The sequence below is a fragment of the Dermacentor silvarum genome, chromosome 2 (genome assembly GCF_013339745.2).
Source record: "Dermacentor silvarum isolate Dsil-2018 chromosome 2, BIME_Dsil_1.4, whole genome shotgun sequence".
Classification (NCBI taxonomy): Eukaryota; Metazoa; Arthropoda; class Arachnida; order Ixodida; family Ixodidae; genus Dermacentor; species Dermacentor silvarum.
The window spans coordinates 168,217,383-168,229,750 of NC_051155.1; the positions used below are offsets into that span (position 1 = coordinate 168,217,383).

General features: G+C 42.4%; 1 protein-coding gene across 3 annotated transcripts in view; it reads left to right on the forward strand.

Moving 5' to 3' along the window:
• LOC119442064 (filamin-A-like) overlaps window positions 1-12,368 on the forward strand; it is a 172,035-nt gene that overhangs the window by 152,302 nt on the left and 7,365 nt on the right. For all 3 annotated transcript variants that reach the window (XM_037706782.2, XM_049661858.1, XM_049661859.1), the window contains 6 exons: window positions 472-615; window positions 4,166-4,291; window positions 4,597-4,743; window positions 6,227-6,331; window positions 7,460-7,645; window positions 10,557-10,661. In XM_037706782.2, coding sequence (XP_037562710.1) covers window positions 472-615; window positions 4,166-4,291; window positions 4,597-4,743; window positions 6,227-6,331; window positions 7,460-7,645; window positions 10,557-10,661 — 813 coding nt within the window. The remainder of the gene's footprint in view (window positions 1-471; window positions 616-4,165; window positions 4,292-4,596; window positions 4,744-6,226; window positions 6,332-7,459; window positions 7,646-10,556; window positions 10,662-12,368) is intronic.

Sequence of the window (12,368 nt, forward strand, 5' to 3'; positions counted from 1 at the left end):
AAGTTAGCATCAAACCTTACCTCAAGGCTTCAGAACATATGCAGCCACCATCACGTTAAACTTGGACTCGCAAGACATCCTTTTGGTGACGTTGGTTACAAGCCATGGCCATTGTAAATGTCTCGCTCAGAGTAGGCAGTTGAACTATTGCACAGCAGAAGGGGAACCATCACTACTTGGTGTTCCCACGTGCCCTCCCTCCAAATGACTGGCCAAGCCCAATGCTGCTTAGCTTTGGTGATATGACCGATGTCTGTACATGCATGTTTACAAAACTGTGTCAGTGTCATCATGTGTGCAAGAACAGAACAAGCCATTACAGCTCATTTTAATCTACAAGAAATTTGTTTGAACAGAAAGAAACCTTACATAGCCAGAGTCTCGTTACTCAATCAGTCAATTTAAGATAGACTGCATGAATTGCATCACCATTGGAGTGCATTAACCGATCACTGCCTCCTGATTCTGCAGGGAGCCCCATCACATTCATTGCACAAGATGGGGGAACACCGAAAGTGACAGGGAGCGGTCTGACAGTTGCCCAGAGCGGCGCCATGGCTTCCTTCAAGATTGATGCCCGTGGCATATGGGGACGACCTGATGTTAGGATTGACGGTCAGTATCCTACTACCTCCCTCATGACTCCTGCAAGACAGGAGTGATAGGAGATCACAGGGAGAGGCGTTCGTCCTGCAGTGAACATTGTCTTTTTGTAGCATGACTGACTGACTTGTCACTTTTTGTGCTGGAATTGTCACTCAGAAATTCGAAATTCATTCTGTACCATAACAACCAGACAGGCACGCATGCTATCAACCACACACACATGCACGTGCATAAATACAGGTAGTAAATCTCTTTCAGAGCAAGAAAAGTACTTTATTCCTTTGATAATGCTAAAGCCTGAACACTACTTCACCAAGGACGGCAATGCTAATGAGAAATCATCCTTTTCTGCTCACACTCCTTAGAAGTTTTTTGTCAACTATTGCTGTAGATTATTTGGTTAGAATGCTAATCAGGCAGCCTATAAGTCACTTCTAACATGAACAAAAAGTATTTCAGGGGCCAACAGACTGTGCAGGCATTAGATAGTGCTTGAAATGCTGTTGAATCTGTAATTTTGCTCATATTGTTGTAGTCATAGCTAACAGCGAACCCTTTGGAAATGCTATTCTATATCTTCACTGACACTACATGATGTTGTTAGTGAGCATGCCATCATAAAGCTTGGCTAGCACATGCTACAGTGATGCATTTTGCTTAGTCCTTCCATTGTACTGTCATGCACTGCTATTTTTTGTCCGTGAGTGCAGCTAAAAATAAATTGTGAAATTTGTACTAGTGCTTGTTTAATTGCCAGGCAATCTATCATAGTGTGTGCAGGGCAAAAATGCTTTAAAACTTTGAGAATAAATTACTTTGCTGCACCAAAAGAGCAGAAGTATGTGCCTCAGAAGTTATAAATACGTAATAAAATATTTATTGCATCATAAGTTCATAACTATGATAAAATTTAACGATACTTTCCCCGTGTAATTCAATGTGTACATAGTATAATGGTCTGGTATACTAAGCAGCTCTAGGGTAAGTATTCTGTAAGTGTCCATCTAGTGGACATGCCCATTTTGTCTGCTGCTGAAGTGCTGAGTGGCAGGGGGCGCCTATCTCCTTATGACACATGCCCTTGCCCAGCCAATCAGAACTTCAGCAGCAGACGAAGTGGACATGTCCACAAGCTGGGGAGAGAGAGAGAGATGGAGACAGAAGAAAGGGGAAAGGCAGGAAGGTTAACGAGAGGGGAGGATTTGGTTTGCTACCCTACACTGGGGAGAGAGGGAACGGGGAGGTAAAGTGATAGGAAAGTAGAGAGAGAGAAAGAAAGGGAGCACAGATACACAATCACAGTCAGTGATTGTGTATCTTTCCCGATAGTCAGTGTTCGATTCGAATCGACTAATCTACAACAGACTTTGACAAGCAGTTGTAGATTAGTCACAATACCACTTGTACAACTGCTTGTCAAAGTCTGTTGTAGATTAGTCGATTCGAATCGAACACTGACTATCGGGAAATTTTTCTAAAATTTAATGCTTACAAATTTTGTGCAAGAAAACACGGTGCTGCACATGGCAAGATATCAGTGACTTAGGAACAAAGAAATCAAGATAAACAGTATGTTTTACTTTTAGAACTCCAAATTAGTATGCCAGCACTGATTACAGCTCAGTTCTAGTAAATGAAGGTCTGGAAAAGATTGTTTTTATCAACAGGGTATCTGTTGAATAGAATCAAGGGCTTTTTTCCCTCTAAAGTTAGAATTAGTGACGTTCAGTTGTACTAAATACAAATGAGGTTCTCAGTTTAATAGTGAACTTGCGTTTTGTGGCAATTTTTTATTGCATAGAACATTTTGTTTTCTGGTTTTCCCCTAAAATACAGCAGGGCTTTCCCACCTTTACGATAGGTGGGCTATCGTAATGCCAGTCTGCGCGACAGACAAAAGCACGGACTGCGCATCATGCGACTTGAAAACTGCTCCGCGCAGCAATTCTTAAATCGGGAGGGTCGTGACAAGTTCGTGCGATGCGACACATCGCTGTGTGTGCATGACCCACGCATCGGGCTGACTTCGAGGCGCTCGTAGTGACACAATCCGCTACTGCATCAGCCTGGCTGGCCCATCCGCGGCACGCTCGACACTCCAACAAACAAAGTGAAATGCTCGCTTAGGCAGCATCGAGCACGAGGAGCTCCGTGGCACCCACGACATGTGGCACAGCGTGGGTCTCTACAGCGAATATATTGAATATTCGAAAAATAGAATGGTAGGTATTCGATTCATGAATCAAATTATTGAACATTCACTATTCTATTTGGTGATATTTGAGTATTCTCACACCCCTACTAAAGAGGTTTTTTTTTTTTTTTAGTTTTCAAAGGAAGCTACTGCTCACAACTGCCTCTTGCCTACGTGTCTAATTGTTATTGACATACATTGTGACTGTTGCTCCTGAAACCCAAGCATGGCACACTCTACTGAAGGTGCACTCATGTTATGTACTAAAGTGATTAGACTTCAATTCTTCAATGATTACAGTCAAACCTCGTTATAATGAACATGGATATAATGAATTATCGGATATAACGAAGTAAATATTAAAAATACTCGCCATCCCGGCCCTGCGAAAGTGGATGTCCAGCGAAGCTGTGGAAAACCGCCACTACAACTGCTGAGGCGGTATTCTGTATAATTATGAAATCATTATATGGCCCATGAAGCAAAAAATCTGGTGTTAACATCCAATGGTACCAAAACCCATGCGACCAAGTGGTGACATCTCGTTTGACATGATGACGAAACGTGAATATGTCATCACCTCAAACGTCGCGTGATGACGTCATCACACCAAAGGTTGTGTGATGACATCATCACATCAAACGTTACGTTATTGATAACGACATCGTCACATCGCAAAATCGCCTGATGACGTCATGTGGTGACGTCATCACGTAAAACGTGACGTCACGCGATAATGTCATCTTCAAGTGATGATGTCACCTGATGACGTCATGTGATGCCTCTTGGAGAAGCAGTACACTACATTTCACACTTTTTCGCACTGTCTCCAAGCACGGCCCATGATGACATACCGTGATCATCACACCAAAGGTGGACTGATGACATCATCACGTCAGATGTTACATTATGTGATAACGGCATAGTCACGTGACAATATACTATAGTCTGATAATGTCATGTGGTGACGTCATCGTCAAGTGATGATGTCACCTGATGACGCCATGTGATGCCTCTTGGAGAAGCAGCACACTGTGCGCTTCCCGCTTTTGCACGTTCTCTGTAATTGGCCCACATTTTTGTGTGAGCAAAGGTCGCGCACGCAGACACGAAAAATCCCGACCAACTAGAGGCTAACAGCTTCGCTGTAAAGCTTTTCCACCACTATCATTGTGTAGTGAATATAGGCTTATAACTGATATTGAATATAATGATGGTATTTTCGTGTCAGACTCTGCTTTGTTATAAAGAGATTCAACTGTACTAGACTGTGCTATCTGCAGGCACCTGGTATTTTTGATACGCACACTAAGCAAATCAAAGCACTTATTTTGGGCCTGTGACATATATATTTTCTTTCTTCAGGGCCTGACTCGGAGCCAGAGATGACTATTGAAGAAGAGGAAGAGGGCATCTATGTAGTATCCTACCTCCCTATTGAGGTTGGAGTGTTCGACGTTCACATCCGCTGGAACGGCAAAGATATACCTGGTAAGCACAACTGCATTCATGTCTCAGCCTTTCTTTTCTTTCATAAGAGCCATGATAATGTTACTGTACTGCTGAGCTTAGCATTACAAGAAATGGAAATAAAGGTAATAACACAAAGAAACTTAAAATAACCAACACTGTTGTGGTGTATGTGAAAGCTTCAAGTTGTTTTCACATCAGAGCAAAGCAGTCATATACAATGGGAAAACAAGTGCAGATACATTTCAGTGTTGCTGTTGTAATGAGAGAGATTCAGTTGCTGAGGTTTGAAGCATACCAATTGCTGTCCTTTGTCCTACTTTCAGGAAGCCCATTCCATCCAAAAGTAGCAGATCCACAAAAAGTGCGAGCCATTGGTGGCTGGGACAGCCTCATGGATGACGAAGGTCGCATCCCACTCACTGTTGGACAGGAGAAGAAGATATCTGTGGACGTTGGTGATGCTGGGCCGGGTTAGTAATTGTCTTCTTGCAGTACAAGAAATTCATTTTGTTACCTTGCGAAAAACACGACACAGTGCGAAGAAGAAATGACTGAAGAGAAAGAGAACACCACTTGCAACTAAGTTCATTTGGAGTGAACAGTTTACTTCATTAAACTAAGTGCTAGTTTATGCACACTCATTTGCTCACCGGATTCATACCAAATAAAAATGAAATGAAATTTCTAAAATGCATGCTCATTCTGATATAAAATCAAACAATTGATGTTCACGGTTGCACAGGGCAACAAACATATCACTGATACAATTGTCTCATTGCTTTTTGACGTAGTATGCCTCCACTCATGGGTCAATGTGCCTTCACTTGTTTTGCGTCTTTCACACCATGCAAAAATATGCCCAAACTAGCCCAGCAACAAGTGTAGTGATACAAGACTTTGAAAAAATAATATATTTACTGATGGGTTATACAGAAACAGTGGCATTGTTAAACTGCTATAATTCCTTGTGTTCATTTGTAGTTTTTATTTAAAAAATATGTTAGCATCAACAAGCCAAGTAATGTATTTTTCCATGTATAACCTGCACCCGCATCACAACAGCCTGAAAAAAAAAAAAAAAATTTGTACATGTAACCCACAGAAATAACTGCATGCAACAATGCTCATATCTTTACAAAAAGTCTCTATTTGCGGATACACGACTTGTTCAAGTCATATCCTCGGTCAGCGGCTCTGTTCCCTCCCTCTTTGGCGATGCTGTTCATTTTCTGCTGCGCTGGAAAGGCCAGCTGTTGAGCGCAGCTCATTGTGATCGAGTTCTAGTTTGCCAGCGCCCCATGCACTATCGCTATCGCTGCATGCAATTCGCTAACTACTAAACGCAAAATGGCGACCTGTAAAGAGGACGAGAGCAGGTGACCATGAAGGCGGGAAGAAGGGAGCTTCAACATGCAGGGGCAGGGAGAGGGTGGCGTCACGGCCACACCTCACCGCTGCACTGAGATGCGGCTTCACGTGAGCGCACGCCGCGCTGGCCTGAAGCCACATTTTAAGACGAAATTTGCATATAACCCTCACTTCAGCTTTACTATTAAAGTTTTTTATCGTTTGGCGCGGGTTATACGCACAAAAATACGGTAATTTACTGTTTTCACTGCCTCGTTTATACAAACCATTATTTCAACAAAAGATTCGTTTCATTTATTTGTACAATATGCTTACAAATACGTGCATGGATATGTGAGTATACAGGACGTCCCATAGCACAAGGCTGTAAGGGTGAGATTGTGTGATATCATTGGTGACTAATACACGAATCCACTGGTTACGTGATAAGAATTGCAATTGTGTCGTGGATGCTACATTTCTCTTATAATTGTTATTATTGTCTTATTGTCTTATAATTGTCTTATTGTTACCCTATCAGACCGCTTTGAAACTTTTCCGCTGTGGCTTTTTAAAGCCCTATCTGACAACTTATTTTTCTCACAGGTAAGCTCAAGGTGGAAGTGCGTGGTCCCGAAGATGTTGTGGAAACGCATATGGAGCAGACCAGCAGCCACCGCTACCGAATCACTTTCACACCTGAAGAAGAAGGTAATACACTTGCAGTCTGACGGCAAAGGCTGAGTTTAAAAAGAAAGAGAGAGAGAGAGCGAAAAGAAAGCTGCATTCCCTCCCACCCCATCCCATGCATTAAAGCTATGCTTTGTTTTATCAGTCAGCAGTCATAGGCAGGTGAAGTCATAATCACTATTGTCTTGCCTGTGAAGGGAAATGTAGCCAAAAGAACTTCATTTGATCCAACTGGTTTGTGTCTCAAATATGAATGGCTTGTATTGATTTCATTCTTAGTGTTTAAATTTTGTTTGGGGCAGGAACCAGTTGGACACAGTGGCGCACCGACGGGGGGGGGGGGTTTGGGGGTTGTAACCCCCCCCCCCCTGAGGCCGACTTAAACCCCCCTTTTGTTTAACCCCTTTTCTTCCCTTGCGCATTTGAGTACTGCAACTACGATGTAAGACGCGCAATCGTCTGCACACTCGTAAAAAGCGCATTTTTTGATAATTTCCTGTGAAGAAATTGAAATTAGTGCTGTTTAGATGGTATTGGCAAACTGTCAACCCCCCCCCCCCCCCTGGCAGAGATCCTGGGTGCGCTACTGGTTGGACACAAGGTTATTTTGACTTAGAATAAATGCAGAACAGCACATCTAGCGTAGCAATTCTGAAATGGTGTGTATTAGCATATTAAATAGCTCCAGTGGAGCAGATGGACACTTGGTGTTGTAATACTTGATGAAAGAATAGAATGATAGCAAACACAAATTGCTTAAACAGTGAAATATTGTCTTCACTGTATTCTGGGTTATGCTGTACTTTCTCAGCTATAGGAAAAAGGATCATAAATATTTTTGCAGAATGGAGTACGTGAAAGACAAATTGTAAATATTGCATGCTTTAATAGTGCGCTGCTGATAGCACTGTGATGAATTGTGCGTGTAACATCAAGCATGTTCACATGTTCTACTTTTTTCTTTGAAATTTAGCGAACATCTGGCAATGAGAAAGCATTAATTAAATGTACAAGGTGGTATGCTTGCACATTATAAGTGAAGTCCATATGCAGTGCATGTTCTTAGGGGTTTACATCGAAATTGTGTGATAAAACTGCAGGGAAATTCACACCTCGCATGTCATAACTTTGCTTCTGAATCTGTTGCAGGGGACCACTTTATTTATGTGTACTACAACGATGTGCCACACCCTAACTCACCATTCTTGGCGCATGCCGAGCCACTGCCACCTGTGCTAGATCACACTCGGGTGGTGCTGCGTGGGCACGGTCTAACAGGTGCCAAGGTTGGCATGGAAGCCGAATTCGTCATTGATGGCTCTGATGCTGGGCCAGGTATGGAGACTTGAAAAATTTTTAATACTTTGCATGGAGAACAGGGGAACTACTACTCTCGGTCATTCACCTTTGTCATTTTTCTGAGATATTGTGTGACTAGCACAGGATGCGTCGGCGCCTATACACAACAGCATTCCTGGCGCAGTGCCAGGAATGCTGTCGCCCCTAGACACCGAAGAATTCAGTGCTAGTGGCATGAAATCTTGCAGAAGTGATTGTATTCCCGCAAGTGAACGATGGAGAATACCAACTTTGATATCACAGTACATCATTGGTATAAGTGACCACAAATGGCTTGGCACTTGTAGCATGGTGCAAAGCATGAGCATTATGTGTAAGTAAGCTGGTGGAACACAAAAATAAATGTAAAACAGAGAATACAGATATGTAGAGAACTCGGATAAGTAATATACAAAACAGCAGGATGAAATGTCTGGTAGCATACACTGAATTAAATGATTGTATACAGTGTAGACCGCTTATAACGTAAGTCCCCGGAGTAGGGAATATCTGCACTATAAGCGGTACCGCACTATAACCAAAAAAACTATTTTAATGCGATAATGGACACTCCAGGCACATTTCTGCCGTCGCTGTCACCGTGCTTTAGGTTCCGTATTCGCTTACTAAATAAATTAACAATCACGGTGTCACGCGCGCACAAGCAAACATGAACACATCTCGCTCGTTGACCGCAGAAACGAACTGTCAAAACGCTTGAGTGACGAAGTGCGGCGAGCAAATTGACCTTCGTGCTTTCATGTCTCTCAATGCGACCTATATGTGGCGAAAACACGGCGCGCGGCGGGCTTTTCCCGTCGCAGATTGCTTTCAAGATAGGGCCAAGCCGATCGTATCGCCAAAGTGGATCGTCACAGTTTACGTGCTGCTTCGGTCCACTGAAAGCGTTCCGCATTGCTTTGCTGGCAAAAATCCTCTCCTTCTGTTTGCGCCAGTCCCGAACGCAAGTTTCGGATTCTCCGAACGCCCGTGATATGGTCCGATTTTCGTCCGTCTCCGCACTAATGATCACTTTCCTTTTAAATGCGGCATCATGATGAACTCGGTACTTTATGTTGCTAGAGCAGACGCAGAGAACGTGAAGACGGACAGTAGACTATTGGCTAAGCACGTGTACTGCAGCACATAGAGGAAGCTACAGTAGCCAGACTCGAGAATAGCTAGGCTCGACGTGCGTGCGAGGCAGCCATTTTGAAATGCCGACAGCTATATGGTAACGCAGATTTAGGCTGGTACTCTATTCTAATGCACACGCAATTTTTGGACCTGTTTTATCGGAAAGAAGTGCGCGTTAGATTCGAGTAAATACGGTATTTGTGGCTTGAGGGGAGCCTTTGCCGTCTAGGTTGACTGCCGAACTTCCAGGCAGCCGCACTGTAACCGGTATTTCGTGTCCCGCAACTGTACTATACTATAAGTGATACGCGTATACATAGAGTGTTATGGGAAAATTAACGGGAGTCTGAAAAGACCGTATTATATCCGGTCCTGCACTCTAAGCGGTTACATTATAAGTGGTCTATACTGTAGTGGGTTATATGAGTATACAGTGACTAAATGACTGGTGGCCACCACGATGATAAAATGAAATCATGACAAAAACAATGAAAACGAAGCGGATTATCTGACGAATTAAGATAGCGGGGAAGAATGGAATACAGTAAGCATCCGTTAATTTGACTCCAGTTAAATTTTTTGGTTAATTCGATCTCGACCAAAGGTCCCAGCTGGCGCCCATACATTTCTATGGGCCCAAACTTCCGTTATTTCAATCTCAAAATTTGCCGTTGCTGGATAATTCGAACTTGACTGATCAGCTTCGCCGCAATACAGGTGGTCATGCGGCATAGCGCATTAAGAATGGAAAGGGGACACTGTCGCGGGACATAGTACGCATTCCTTAATTATGCAGGTGGGCATGCGCCGTATCCGGTCACAGTACGAGTGCTTAGATGCCTAATAAGCACACTGTCAGCTATTCAGAGCTGTTTCTGACGTTGTGGGAGCGATTTGAGCCCTTGTTTCGCTCGCCATGCGCTCGTACATGAGACCGTTCACGGAGCCTAGTACGCGTTCCTTAATTATACGGGCGCGCACGTGCCGTGCACTGAGAAACGTAGAAGAACAATCTGTGTTCTGGGAAACCTAATGAAAAGGAAGGCGGTAAGATGAAATAAACTGCGAAAGTAGAGGGGACGTTTTAAGCCATCAAAAGAGTCGAGAAGAACAAGCTGTGTTCTGGGAAACCTAACAAAAAGGAAGCCAGTAAGATGAAAAAACTGTGAAAGTCAAGGGGACGTTTAAAGCCATCAAAAGAGTCGGGGTCTATCTAAATATCTAAAGGCCTGCCAGTAAACTTATTAGACGTCTTGGTGCTTGTACTGTGACCAGCATATGTGCATGTGTAAATTAAGGAACACATGCTATGTCCCGTAACAGTGGCACCTTTTCCCACTTAGTATGCTTCGCCGCAATATAACCGTGTCATGCGGCGAAGCTAACTTTAAATGCACAGACTGCCAAGAGAATCAACAGCGTTTTTTTTTTTTTTTTTCTGCCTTTTGTTTAATTCGACCAGCTTTGTTGGTCACTCTTCTGCTGTGGTAGTGTGCATAAAGCAAATAAGAAAGTTGGGAAAGAAAAGTGAGAGTTCTATAGAGTGAACAATGGACATTTTACATTTGTTGTTCACTTGTGTTAAAGTTTCACCAAAGGAAGGCTGTTCTTCCTACAAAGAAAAAGGTTAGCGTTCCAAGCTAGACTTAAATTTTGACCCATCAACAGGGTTGATGCTGGGCTTTGCTCATTTTTATTATAAGTGTCTTGTGCGAGGTTACTGGAACTACAGGCTAACTCGCTGCAATTCTTTTTTTGCTTTACTTGGTAGGTTGTCCTGAGGTGAGCCTGAATGGTGTTAAGACCGACATTCCGGTGCAGTTGATTTCACTAGGCAACAACACGTACAAGGCCCTCTATACCCCTTCAACCCCAGGTATGTTCTCCTAGTCACAGATGTTTTTGATTTGATACTTTATAAGAGTGGGTTTGTGTGTGCATAGCACGTATCACCTTTCAATGAGTTTGTCTTCTAAAACCAAATAAAAGTTAATTGCTTAGTGCATACTACATTTGGCTTGTGTCTAGTGGCAGTTTAGGCATGCTACAAAGAGTCGAAGTTGGTTTTACTGTTTCATCATACAACGACAGCATTCAAATAAATGTACCAGATATCAGTGTTATTGCAGTGACATTCCCATTTGTGTGTGGCAGAAAGCCAATTGTTGGCCTAGTTTTCTCACTAAATGACTACTCTGTGTTATAACACAGTTGTAGATGCCACTTTTGAATAAGTATAGTGAGTGCCTAACTGGTGCTTGCCCTGTACACATGTCACAGAATGTGCTTTTAATGCTGTCTTTTTTTTTTTTCCAGTATAACTTTCGTAAGTCCCCAGGCAGTGCAAATACTTGAGCAATATTTTAAAATTCATGCCTAAAGGTGCCTAAAGGTGGCAAAACATGGTTAGATGGAAGAGGTTGTTCACAGACATGTACAGGGTGGTCTATTTAGTGTGGAGCGTGTATAAATGTTTTCCTCTGGCAAGGTACAATTACCTGGCTTTGCAGTAGATCACTTGTAATTGGTGGCGCCAGCACCTCTCTATGCCCCTGTGCTGTACATTGACATAGCTTCAGCTGGCACTTGCAGTTAGAGCGCCAGCAGAGTGAGAGCCAAGCATAAAAGGGTTCTAGTTAACATTGAACTGCACTGTTCAATCTGTCTGTTCTGGCAATTATTCTTCGGTACTGCTAAGGATTCCTGTTTGGCAAGCACAATTTTTTTTTTTATTAGTATACCCTCAAGACCCAGAGGGCATTACAGAGGGGGGTGGGTACAATGTAAATAAAAAAAAAACAATAAAAGTAATTCACGAAATTATGCAAAAACAGTTTGTTTTTTCTTACCTAGAATAATTTGCTGAACAAGTGTCTTAAATTTTAATACATGTAGCTCTTGCACCAGGTTGAGCTTTAAATTGTCCTTGTTCAAATAAAAATTTGCATGCCATTATTCACGGTTAGTTTTAACCACCTAACCAAATAAAGTCACATCAGCAAAATAAGCGTAGTGTGTCCTCATAATATTCTTCGTGCTATTGTAAAGGGATACTTCCCGTGTCTAAGGACATATCCTTTACTACAACATAATGAATGCCTGTGTAGTTATTGTTCGTTAGCTGGCAGCATGCTTATGCGATGTTGTGATGACAACTGCAATCCTGAAGTGCTAGAAAAAGGTTACTGGAAGGTGGTTGGTTTGTAAATGCCATCTTGTGCACAGTGTTGTTAACTCCTTATTGTCCCTTGCCTATTAGTAAAAGCAGTGGCTAATGCAAAATGTGTGGATACTAGTAACCTTATTTCTTTATAGTATTTATCTTATGAATACAGGTCACTGCAAACAATCCTTTAATCAGCTAGACAAGTAAAGAGTGATTATCAATTGAAAATGCTAATAGACTTCTAACCCTAATTTGAATCATGAAACTGAACTAAAAAAAAGAAATGTAGCTGTCATTGTGTTATGTATGACCTTGGAAGTATACATACAGCATTTCTCGGCGTGTAAGTCGCCGCCTTGTATAAGACGTAACCCCCCCAAAAAACAGCCATTTTTACGAAAAAGTTTATATAAAACG